Source organism: Podarcis gaigeae (assembly GCF_964106915.1).
Source record: "Podarcis gaigeae genome assembly, chromosome: 1".
Taxonomy (NCBI): Eukaryota; Metazoa; Chordata; class Lepidosauria; order Squamata; family Lacertidae; genus Podarcis; species Podarcis gaigeae.
Window position 1 is genome coordinate 31375315 of NC_139678.1, and position 12648 is coordinate 31387962.

The following is a 12648-nucleotide window of genomic DNA, read 5'->3' on the forward strand; positions in this document are numbered from 1 at the left end:
AAGTATATGGGTGTTACATTTATCCCACTTTGTGTAGAGGACCATGTAGTATGATACTCCCTCTAAAGTGAAGAGTTTTTTCTTGACAGGTGTGTTTTAGAAGGCATAGGATTACCTCAAGATCTAACTGGTCTCTGATTTGTTCTGTCTTGTAGCCTTGGACTGGGGAGGTCCTCGCAGAGAGTGGTTTGAATTGATATGTAAAGCTTTATTTGACACTACCAATCAACTTTTTACCCGCTTCAGTGACAACAACCAAGCTCTGGTTGGTATTTTCCCGTCATTCATTGGTGGAAACAGGAAACATTGCAGCTGTTCATGTTTTCTGTAGAGAATTCACATTCTTTTTCAGACTTTTTCTAGTTTCTCCTGTAAGCAGAAAGAGAATTGGTTTGCCTCTTTCATGGGGGTACTAAAAGGCAAACTTAAACAGGAAGATGAATTCTCATGAGTAGTACAGATAAATTCTATGGCAGGTATGAGAAGTGCAATCTGTAATTTGATTTCCTAAGTCATATTTTCTAAAATATAGAAAGTAACACTGTTTCTTTGCAAACTATATATGCCATGCTCATGTACCGGTGCATGCCTGTTTCAGTGCTGTTGAGAATACACTCAGAAAAAGTCTTTAAAGGATGTGAAGATCTTTGACCACAGGGTACAACAAGAAGAGTACATGGGGCTTTTTCAGGTGTTAAATCTAATTCTAAGTTAGAGCTAATTCTAAGCTGTAGTAACTGTGAGCTGCCTTGTTTGTAGGTACATCCCAACCCCAACCGGTCACCTTTTCTGCGGCTGAAAGTGTATGAATTCGCAGGGCGCTTGGTTGGAAAGTGCCTCTATGAGTCATCTTTGGGAGGGGCTTACAAGCAGCTGGTGAGAGCTCGTTTCACCCGGTCTTTTTTGGCTCAAATCATAGGATTGCGGATGCATTATAAGGTAAAATTGCCTGTGGGTTTTGTTCTGCTTTCGAGTATAAAGCAGAGACCAAGCACGATTCCACAGCACAAACTAAATTTGTTTTCTTTCCTTCCCCTTCTCTATCTCCTTTTCCTCTTAGTATTTTGAGACAGATGACCCAGAGTTCTATAAATCTAAAGTTTGCTTCATCCTGAATAATGATGTCAGTGAGATGGAGCTAGTCTTTGCTGAGGAAAAATACAGCAGATCAGGACAACTTGAGAAGGTAAGAGCCATTGGTTAGGATGGTGCAATTTGAAATCCCTTTATCCGCAATGGGGAAAGGAGCAATGTCTCAATAGGAGGGGAAAGATGTGAAGGGTTCATCATTGTGTGGATTTATAGAGTAGATGGGACTCCACTCATAAATTCTCTCATGCCTTGTTTTCAGGAGGTTGAGCTGGTAACAGGTGGTGCTCAAATGCCAGTTACAAATGAGAATAAAATTTTCTACCTGAATCTGCTTGCACAGTACAGACTGGCGAATCAGGTTAGAGAGGAAGTGGAACATTTCTTGAAAGGTAATGTGTATGGTCTGCACTTTTTTTTATTAATGTTGTTCAAAATTGTGCTTTGTTGATGCCCTTGCCTGGCTGGCATGATTTTTATCTATTCTGCTCTCATCTTCTAGGTCTCAATGAACTGGTCCCTGAAAACCTCCTTGCTATTTTTGATGAAAATGAACTTGAGGTAAACTAAGATATTTGCTGTCTTTGATCCTGTTGCACCTTCCTCAGATGAATGTGAGATAGCTGGGGGTAAGGAAGAGTGGGGAACCCCCATTCACAAGCATTCCCTGTACGGATATAGTAACAAAAATAATTTTAACCATACCAATTTTTATGAGGCTTTCCATATAAACTAGATAAACTTTTACTCAGCACAAAATATATGTTCACTCAAAACTCTTAGTTTCTACTGGTTTGCTAGGCAATTTCAAGTGCCTTTCCAATCCAGTTGAATCTCTGCTCTTCCCTTCCTCTGCCTTGTAATAATAAAGAATCAATTGCCTGATTCTATGACCCCAGCACTAAAAAGTCTCCTATCCAACCCTGCAGCGTAAACAACACTCTGGTGCTCTAGTTCAGATTGATTACTTCTCTGTACCTTACCTACTGTTCCCTACAGTATATGCCACATCCGAGATATAATGTCATTAGACTTCTTTTTTTCCAGAAGTTTGCATACAGTACTGTCATAGTTAACAAGGGTAATTTGGACACATGTTTGAGTTACCAAGTCCCCAAAGCTGCATTAGAGCAGAAAGTTTTAAAACCTAGAAGGAGTCATAGCTCTAGCTTTTAATCCTTAGCATCAAAAATACAAAGCTGACTGTGTTAATTGAATGGTACCTAGTTTAAAGGAAAAAAGACAACTGTACTCTGACTGAAACTTTATTTTCTTCCAGTTGCTGATGTGTGGTACTGGAGACATCAGTGTCTGTGATTTCAAAGCACATGCTGTAGTAGTGGGAGGTTCTTGGCATTTCCGAGAGAAGGTAGGAAAGATTAATTGCCTGCTCTCTACCAGACTGGATTGGTTATACTTTGTGTTGGTCATGACTGAGACAGTGATTATGTATGTCTTCATGAGGAAATACTACTTCGTTTTCCTTTGGCTGGCTTTTAGCATCTCATGAAAGCTCTTTATACGTGTGTCTTTTACGCTTTCTCAGTTAAGGGCAATGCTTCTTTTGGGCCAGACCTTTAAGTTACTTAGCAACAGCAAACATTTGTGCACGCCTGTAATTTTATTACATAGCCTTTTTGCTGTTGTTGTAAAAAGGTCCCAAAGTAACATCAAAAGTAGCAGTGGAGCTTAAAGTGAAATATCGCTTTGGGAGGTGTGATTATGGTAGCATACATTAATTCATTTTCTGGCCTGTCCTCAAAACTGGGTGGTTTGCAATAAATTTGGTAGCTTTTTCCCCTGTCCACTGTTCTTGCTTCCCATACCTCTTGCTGTGTCTTCCAGGTTATGCGGTGGTTTTGGACAGTGGTCTCCAGTTTCACACAAGAGGAATTGGCCAGGCTGTTGCAGTTCACCACTGGTTCTTCTCAGCTGCCTCCTGGAGGATTTGCTGCACTTTGCCCATCTTTCCAGATCATTGCAGCTCCGACGCACAGTACACTGCCAACAGCCCATACTTGGTGAGTACCTGTCACTGAGTCTTCTGTTATCTGCAGCAAGCTGATCATGAACAGCCTTCCACTGATCTTGCCCATGTGTTTTTTGAGATAATTTTTAATGCCGTATAACTGCTCAGGTGGGTAACCCTTGCCTATGAAATGCTGAAAGCATTATGTGTACATGTCTCATGCTATGTACTAGTTTTGTTCTTTCTTTCAGTTTTAACCAGCTGTGCCTCCCCACTTACGATTCCTATGAAGAGGTGCACAAGATGCTGCAGCTGGCCATCAGCGAGGGCTGTGAGGGTTTTGGCATGCTCTGACTCCCACAGGAGGAGTCCATCTCGCTTCCTTAATTCTTCAGGGCATTGCCCAGCCCCACTTCACTACTCCAGACTCATGCCCAACCTAAGGGCAATGGAGAACGGAGCAGAGGCACCACGCAAACAGAAATGTCAATCTGCAATGTCACATGGAGGCCTCCCCATGTCTGAAGTACATTATTGGGAGCACATATTGCCCCTTCCCCTTCCCAGTATGGTACATGAAATGGAGTGGAGTTCTTCTCTCGAGGTGACATGGTACTTGCATTTCACAGGACGTTACTTGTCTGGTTTTCTGAAGGAAGAAAGCTCGTAAGCAAAGAGTTCCAATTTGTTACAGGAAGAGATTTGTAACTTACAATATTCCAGTTGCTTTGGGGATGAATGGACCACTATGGAGCTCTAAATCCCCAGATTATGGGAAGCCTTAATACTTTTCCATGCCTTTGCCCAAGTTTTCACACAAGTTAATCCCCTTTCCACTTGGATGTTACTGGAAGGCATAAAATCACCCTCACCTTGCTTTTTAATTTTCTTAGCCACTTTCCCCTGGATGCTGTCAGCACTTATTCTTGCAGAAGAGGGAAGGCAGCATTTATGTCACTGGATTACTAGTGCTGATATTGACAGTGACCTCGTTCTACCTCTACCAAGAGCTGGCAACAGGATATTATTTCTGCAGTGGCAGCAGCTTCTGTTGCCTTTGCCACGGAACTGGAAGAAACTTGTTTCTCCTCCCATCCCTATTTCTGACCATGGTCATGAACTTTGGCAGGAGCTCGTTTTCCCTACCATCCAACTAATTTCCCTTCCTCATAGGATAGATGAATGTATCTACCTGAGGTCTGATGCATATGCTAGCACTGACCTTTTGGGGTACTTTGAATGCAGTGGTGGTAGGCCAAGAGGCAGCTATGATTGTATGCATCAAACATACATTTGTATGCAGGTAGAGTGAGGTGATCAGTATTGGATTGGGCCCAGTAGCTCATTCTCTCTCCTATTCTACACAGACAGGCGTCTACCTCTCCCACATGACAGCCAGAGTATTCTCTAGCATGCTTTGGGCAGAGAATTGTTAAATAAGGTATTACTACCTGTGTCCTTCCCCCAGCCCCTGATAACCTCCTTTTTTGTGTTCTGAGCATTCCATGACATTTGGAGTGGGGTGTGGTTAAACTGCGGGTGCTTATCCAGGCAGTCATGAAGTGGGTCTGCAAGGCAACACATTGCACTACTCACACTTCAGACTACATGAGGAAGCCAAGATGAGCTTTCATGTACAACTGACCTCTTAATTCTGAACACGTCCTTTCCACTGCTCCCGTTTCCTTGGCAATGAAGGAGTGGGAATTCAGGGATCTCAGCTGGCAGTCTAGCCATTTTTTTGTCAGCAAAGCCAAAATCTGATTGGATTGTGAACTGAATATTTTGTTGGCACCGGAAGTGCATTTCTCCTGGTCAGGAGAGAGATGTTGGTGGCTGTTACTAAATGGGAAGAGCCTACAATATGACTGCTTGGATTGAGGGAGTCCCCCCCCCCAGACTAGACTCTTAATTGGATGTCTCATAAGAACAAACTTAGGAAAAATACAATTTATAGTTGTGCCAGCATTTTTAGTTCAATCATTCTGCCATAGATTGGGGCTATAGCATTGTTCAGATGACACATTTTGCTATTATTATTTTTATATAGTTGTACTCCCCCCGCCCAACATAAACAGAATCATTTGCAGATCAGAGGGGAAAAGACAATTTGCAAACTTGCTTAAGTAGAAGTTCAAGCCATTATTTTGCCAAAAATGTTAGAACTCTGAGTATTGGGACAACTCAGGAATCCCTTCCTTTTGGGGCATTTTTAGAGACCACCACTGTATTTTCCTTCATGGCAGGCATATTTCCCCTCCTTTAAGCAGTTGCTCTTTTTAAAAGCATGTACATGCCATCTTATTGCACTAAGGGCGGCTTCTGTAATCAGTGCAGTTAGGGCTCCTGAATGCCTTTTGATGCTACCCACTCCTCTCCCCAGGGACCAAAAGGAGGTTATGCTGTGCAGCTCAGCCAGTTGATGGTTGTAGGGTGCTGCTTGGTGCTGTTCCAGTCCTTTGTCTTGTTCCCTGGTCTACTGGAGGCTTTTCCAGCCATGGCTCGAGGTTGGTTCTGCTACATCTTCCTCAGGAATCCCCTCCTTTCTTCTTTAGAGCTCAGCTGTTTTTATACTGAGGACTGAGTGGCTGGATATTCAGCAGACATCCTCTGCTTGAAACCACTCACCTAATAAAATGTATTTGGCACTTCTTGCCTCTTTGCAGATGCGAAGGATTTTCTTTTTACACAAGCACAGTCAGAGCAGTGGTGGATGCTGCTAGTTCTTCGCTTAATAATGCACTTGTGTGTTTTCTCCTACTCTTGCCCCCATCATCAGCAGGTCCATTCTTCCCAACGCTTTATAATTTCAATGCACAGGTTCTGATTTTCCTAAATCTTACTTGTTCTTTCCTAACCTTGTGTGTTGCCCTGATTCCCGTGCGAAGACATGGTACGGGCTGTGCTCTAGCCATCTATACTGTGTGTATGCGTGTCTTCTGCGGAGGTTTGTTCCTTTTCATTGGCCCTAATTTGTTCCATCTAATGTTAAGTGCATTGGTTTCTAGGATAGCAGTTATGCTCATGGTACAATCTCAAGTAGATCTCTTTCACCTGGAGCTGCTGTGGATACCAGAGGACTTGGCCTGCATCTGAGAACTTATCTTGCATGTTTTAGAAACCAAGACCTATTACTTTAGTTTGGCCAAGGCCTGTTTCCAGATAGCCAGCTCCAAAAGGAATTAAGCAAGATTATGTAATCCTCTAATAGATTATTCTGTAAATAGTTTGTACAATAAATAAAATATTTAAAATTTGGTGTGCTTGTCATATATAATGAAAATTGCTCTTGTATTGTTTTCCATGCAAGGCTTCTCTGAATAGTTTCCATCCCATTTCTTAAGACAATTTTATTACTGACATTTTGGCACCAACTCTGTTGTAGTGCAGACTATGGCTTCAAATTACAAAGTTTCAAAATGAATGTAAGCAACAGTGGTGCTTGCATGTTTGAAGCCCACTCCCAAAATAATTTTGCTGAGGCACTTGCCAGAACTTGGGTAGGATTGAAGTGAAAAGCTGGCTTCACAAAATAAATTGGGATTATCCTAGCAATTGCCTGGACACAGCAATTTACATGCTATTATTGGACATGTATTTCAAACTAAAAAGGAGTGATTTTTGTGATCCTAACTCCACAGATCACTTCCCTCTATGCCTTGGACAATGCTATTAACATAACATTTTAAAAAAATACTTTAGATGCTTGTGTTTGATGAAATGACAACATATTATTAAAATAAGAGAGTATAGAAACACACTTTTCAAAACAACTGTCTTACATTCCAGTCAATGACTACTAAAATAAAATCCAATAACCCAAATGCACAAGAAATACATACTTGAGTAGCAAACAAACTCGAGCCAGAGTGAACCTTTGAAACAGCTTTCTCCAAACAGCAAAATTTTAATTAAATGGTAAAGGCGAAGAGAAATACACGAGGCTCTCTGGTTGGGGATTTCCAAATAGATGTGGCAGCTAGGGAGAAAGCCCTGGTCCCCACTAATTTCAACTCTGACGGAGCAAATGTCTCCCAGTCTGAGAATGGGAAGAATATATGGGAAGGTACTTACTTAGGTACACGACTCAAGTCATTTTGAGATTTATAGGTAATAAAGGTCCTAAACACTACCTGGATAGATTAATATACTATACTTTACAGCAGGGATGGAGAACCTACTTGTAGGCCTCCAGATGTTGTGTGCAGCTCCCATCTGCCAGCCAGCATTGCCTGTAGTGGATGATGGGAGTTGTAGTCCAGCAACATTGGGAGGGCCATAAGTAGTCCACTCCTATGTATCTATAGTATAGTATGTTTCTCTGCAGCCTTAATGTGGATTTAGAGGAAGAAAGGGGATTATAATTTTGTGAAATGGTGCTTCATCTTTCCTGAACGTCTGCAGAGAAGATTCAATACCTATTTGTGGCTTTGGTTTTCATTCCGTAAGGCATTTGGTTTCCAGCAATCATCATTTCCTTTTGCACATAGTGATCAAGAAGTTGATTAGGGCAAAGCAGACTACCTGATTTCCCAGGATTTAAAGGAAACAAGCACATTGCTGCTTCTTGGCCACTAGAGGGAAGCCTACACTTAAAACTGCCAGTGTCTCCATACCCATCATGATCATACATCTGAAATGTACATCCATAAGATGGCTTTACACAACAAAACTTATTTTTAAATTTCTATCCTGTTCTTTCCCATGAAGGAGCCCAGGATGTCAAAACTACAAAACAGCAGGATGATACTTAAAATACACATCTTAAAACAGTTGCATATCCTCGCAGTTATAAGTTTCAAGGTGGGGAGGAACAGTATACTTCAGCCACCAATTCCCTGGGTGAACAGGGATGTTTAAAAATTTCTCTTTAATTTTGTTAATGATGGACAGGTGTACCTCACCAGCATGGGCATTCCATAAATGGGGGACCATTACTTTAAAAGAAAAATGTCACAGGTCAGCGCCAACTGGGCAGCACCCACAATGGAACCTCCTCTTCTGATTGTAGGGTGCAAGATAATTGGGGATAGGCTCTTCTTTAAGAACTTAGGTCTCAAGCTGTTATGGGCTTTGCATGCTTGTACTAATGCCTTCAATTGGGCCTGGCAGCTCACTATAAGAAGGTGGTTCTTGCATCCAGGGGAAATCAAGAAGAATGGGGGTGGATTTCTCCCTCTGGTTTCATTTCACATTTATAGATGATAATAGGGACTCTGATCTATCTCCTTTGTGAATCTGGAAGCAGGTGGTGTTTATTTTTGTTATATTGCATATTGAAAGGCTGTGGTCATCCATGCTTTTCCAGGCTCTCAGTGTATAGCCTATTACTACTGCAACCCAGACTTCGGGTGGTTTTCATGCATTTTTGACACTTAACTGTTTTAAGTGATTTAAGCGTGGTTCTTCTAACAGATTCCAGGACTTGTCTCATTCAGATGCAATGCAAAAACATGGTATAGCATCATAGGAACAAGCCTGGCTATGCATGGCACCAAGAAGACCAGAAGTTTATGCTTCCATTTTTATCTAATCTGAGCTTACTGTTATGTCTGAATCTGGACAAGCTGTGGTCAGCCTTAACTGGTTTATTGAAGCAAGTCAACTTCAAAGTGTAGTGGAGCTGGCTTAATAAACTGTAGTTAAGTGCAATCAAAATGAACAGCGATCAACTGGGCACTTTAACAATACAGCTGGTTTAAATTTGCCAGGGCTGCAATGTTTATATGGCTAGCAAAAAAATATGAATCAACTTTGCAATTCCATAGTAAATAGAAACTAGTAAGAATCCACTTTTGAACAAGATAACAGGAGGCAATCAACTTCAGGGCACTTCCAGACAATTGTCTTCTGGTGCTACTGAATCATTGTTCTTTCAGTGCTCAGAATTGCAGTTGACTTTCTACCCTAGTGCTGTGTGAACATGGTATGTTTTTTCCACACCAATGGGCAAGACAGCTCTGTGGATGGAGGCATTTGAAACTTGGAGTTTTAGAAAGAAACAAGATCATAGAATCATAGACTCATAGAATTGTAGGGTTGGCAGGGGCCTCAAGGATCATCTACTACAGGGGGGGCCAACTCCCAAGAGACTACGACTACGATCTACTCACAGAATTAAAGGTCAAAGTTGTTGAGGTGGGATTGAATCCATGACCCTGGCATGCTCTAACCAGCTGAGCTAGGAGGAGGAAAATATTCGTCAATTTACTCAGGACCGGGCCTGATTTTATTCAGCTTTATTAAGGCTGCATTCAGATCTAGGGCTTATTGCATTTGTTTTATTGGTTGTAATGCTAGTGCTTCTATCCTGATTATGAACATTCCTTTTGTACGGCAGTACCTGTTGCAATAAAAAACCCTGTGGCTTTTTGATAGATACACTAGCATGTCATGCTAATTTTTTAACAACTGGGATACGGGCCAATTTTCATCAAGTGTGCGGCAGTGGTGTGATCATGAAAACCACAGGAAAATTACAACACCAAACTTCTGTGACTTTCCAAGATAATGTAGCTGCGAATGGGGTTTTTTCCCCCCTGGAAAAAAATAACATGGAAATGAGTGCTAAATGTTTGCTAGATTCCACTAAATTTCCAGAAGTGACTTTTACATTGTGTGAAAGATCCCATAAACCTGAAAACCAGAATAAAGTGCTGTCTTGTACAGAATCTTGTTTTTCTGGGCCAAAGTGCTTCACTTCCACCAAAACAAAATGTGGTCAGTCCCATTTTATGAACACAATTTGTTCCCTGGAAACTTTTCGTTTGGCAAGCTCTTACATAATGAATTAATTTTGTTTGCATAACAAGTTGACAATTTCTATTGATTCCTATGGGGGAATTTCTAATGCGTTCTCAACAATGGACTTCATGGTGTGTATAGTGAGGTTTGGGTACTAATTCCTTGTGTTCAGATAAACGAATATTCACATAGCAAGCATTCATAAAGCATGACCAGCGTATATATGCCCCTTATATTTTTAGGATTTCATTTAAAAGAAAGAACTTGATTGTAAACAACAGTTATACATGTATAATTGACTGGCTGTGAATCTGTTAGGAGTGGTGGTTCTCTATTGAATAGCTTTGGTGTATTCTGCATTTAGAAGGAATACTGAGTTTCACTCTGTTTGACTTGCCCACTTTATCCTCCTCTGGTTCTTTTGGTCCTGTTTTAAATCCCTATGTGGGTCAAGCTAGAGGTTGCACTTAATGCCTGGATGCCTGCATGCTTGCACAGTTGAGTGCATAAGTGTTCAGGCCCTGCTAATATCTCCCTGTGTTGCTTCCGTTTTTACTCTTTTCGGTTACCTCACTTTTAAAGGCTGAAGCTGTTCCCTTTTCCTCTTCCACTGTATTAAGTTGACCTTCCTTCTGCAATTAGAGACATTAGAGCTTGCGCTCACTGGCGAGAGCCAACTTTGGCATGGTTCAGCCTGAAAAAGGAAAAAAATCCTCGCAATTCTAAGGCTACTTGCCCTGTTCTGTTCTCTGATGATCTGAGCAGTGTGTGTTCATTCCTCCTCATTCTCCCTGGATAGCGCTCACCTTTCCAGTCAGTCAGGGTAATTTGCCCTGGCACCATTTTGGCACAGGCTGGACCTCAGCATCGCTAACAGCCAGGGTCAGCTGTCAGCCTCGGAGCCATAAGCCTAATTCAATATTACACATGTAGGTATTTTTTCCAAGTTCTCTCTGGGCTGCAGGCTTAAAGTCTCTGTTCTCAGCTGGGGTCCTTGATGCAGTCACTTCCCTTGCCGTTACACAACACCCCATTAGGAGGAATGGCACAAACAGGCTTGAAAGGGGCCCCTCCTCCTGCCCAGCAAAGCCACAGCCCCCAGGTTCGCAGAATGGAATGGATTTTCAGTTAGGCAGAAAGCTGCTTTCTTAAACATTTCTGTTCCTTCTCCCATCTCAGTTTTGTCATCGTTTATCAGAAACACGCTGCGGCTCTTTGCCCTTGGGAAGCAACCTGGCTCTTCCTTACCTGCCTAGTCTGTACCAATGCCTAACGGTGACGTAGGGCCTGCAGGAAACATGCCATGAAATTGGGGGTTTGTGTTGGAAGGTAAAACAAAAACAAAACCAGGATTCTGCTTGAATATTTGGGTATTAAAATACAATTGCAATTTATTACCAGGGTCCATTGTGGCTTGAATATTTGGGTATTAAAATACAATTGCAATTTATTACCAGGGTCCATTGTGCTTTATTGGCCATGGCCATGTAAATGTACAATTTCATGAGCAAAAAAAGAAAAAAAGCTTACATTTCTGTCAACAGCAAAAAAGAACACGGGGAGAGAGAAACAAGGGCACCATTCATTACTAAGGTCATGCCCAGCAGCCCATGCAAAACTGGATTTTTCTCTTAGTCAATGTAGAGTCCAGTGGTTGAGCAGCCGCTGTGGACATTGTGCCCAATTAGCTGCAACCTGGGTAGCACATTCCTACCCGCATATTTTGTGGTCAGGATGATTCATTATGACGATTATACAGAGGAAACGGCTCTTGGGAGACTTCACTCAATATGATCCCCAGAACTGGCAATGGGTATGCTGTAGCAAAGGCCATAAAGAGACAGTTCCCTTTTGGAAAATTCAAGTTTCAGACAAAACAAACAGTTTTAGGAGAGTCTGGAGAGGTCATGAATACTACAAAGTGTTGTCATATTTTGCTGGACTGTAGCATTGACAAGACTTGTATGTTTGTGTTGGCTGTCGCTTGGTTGAGCTTACAGCAAGCCTAAACATCCATGTGCTAGAATGTTACTGTACAATATTACTTCAGCTTTCAAAAATTAGGTGCACTCCCCCCCCTTTACTCTTGCTTCCTCTTCCATGGTACCTCATCCATTAACTACCTATGCAACATCTGTACATGCATTTGGTTCTCTTTCACATTGGTGGTTTGCAGAGTAGACAAACTATGGGACATGACAATCTCATTTCCAGAAACAGACAATCCACAAGCCTGTAGAGTAGAGAGGGGAGCTTTTGGTCCTCCGGCTATTACTAGACTACAGTTCCTATCATCCCTGATCATTAACCATGGGGCTGACAGGAGTTGGAGTCTAATAGCATGAGGAGAGCCATAAGTTCTTCAATCCTACTGTAAAGAATCCAGCTAGTTTTTAATATTTCCTACCTTCAAGAATAGGGGACGTGGGTAGTGCTGTGGTCTAAACCACTGAGCCTTGGGCTTGCTGATCGGAAGGTTGGCGGTTAGAATCCCCGCGACGGGGTGAGCTCCTGTTGTTCGGTCCCTGCTCCTGCCAACCTAGCAGTTCGAAAGCACGTCAAAGTGCAAGTAGATAAATAGGTACCGCTCCGGTGGGAAGGTAAATGGTGTTTCCGGGTGCTGCTAAGCCAGAAGCGGCTTAGTCATGCTGACCACATGACCCAGAGCTGTACGCTGGCTCCCTGGGCCAATAAAGCGAGATGAGCTCCGCAACCCCAGAGTCGGTCACGACTGGACCTAATGGTCAGGGGTCCCTTTACCTTTACCTTCAAGAATCTCTTTAACACCTGCTGTTGAACCTATGTGTGCTTCAGAAGACTGGAGTATGTTCTAGGGTGCTTTCCCC

General features: G+C 42.2%; 1 protein-coding gene across 1 annotated transcript in view; it reads left to right on the forward strand.

Annotated features, from left to right (window-relative positions):
• AREL1 (apoptosis resistant E3 ubiquitin protein ligase 1) overlaps positions 1-6315 on the forward strand; it is a 28433-nt gene extending 22118 nt beyond the window's left edge. Inside the window, exons 13-20 of the mRNA XM_083741103.1 lie at positions 156-265; positions 760-939; positions 1061-1186; positions 1352-1481; positions 1592-1650; positions 2369-2458; positions 2935-3110; positions 3310-6315. Coding sequence (XP_083597229.1) covers positions 156-265; positions 760-939; positions 1061-1186; positions 1352-1481; positions 1592-1650; positions 2369-2458; positions 2935-3110; positions 3310-3412 — 974 coding nt within the window. The 3' untranslated portion in view covers positions 3413-6315. The remainder of the gene's footprint in view (positions 1-155; positions 266-759; positions 940-1060; positions 1187-1351; positions 1482-1591; positions 1651-2368; positions 2459-2934; positions 3111-3309) is intronic.
• Positions 6316-12648: the final 6333 nt, after the last annotated feature.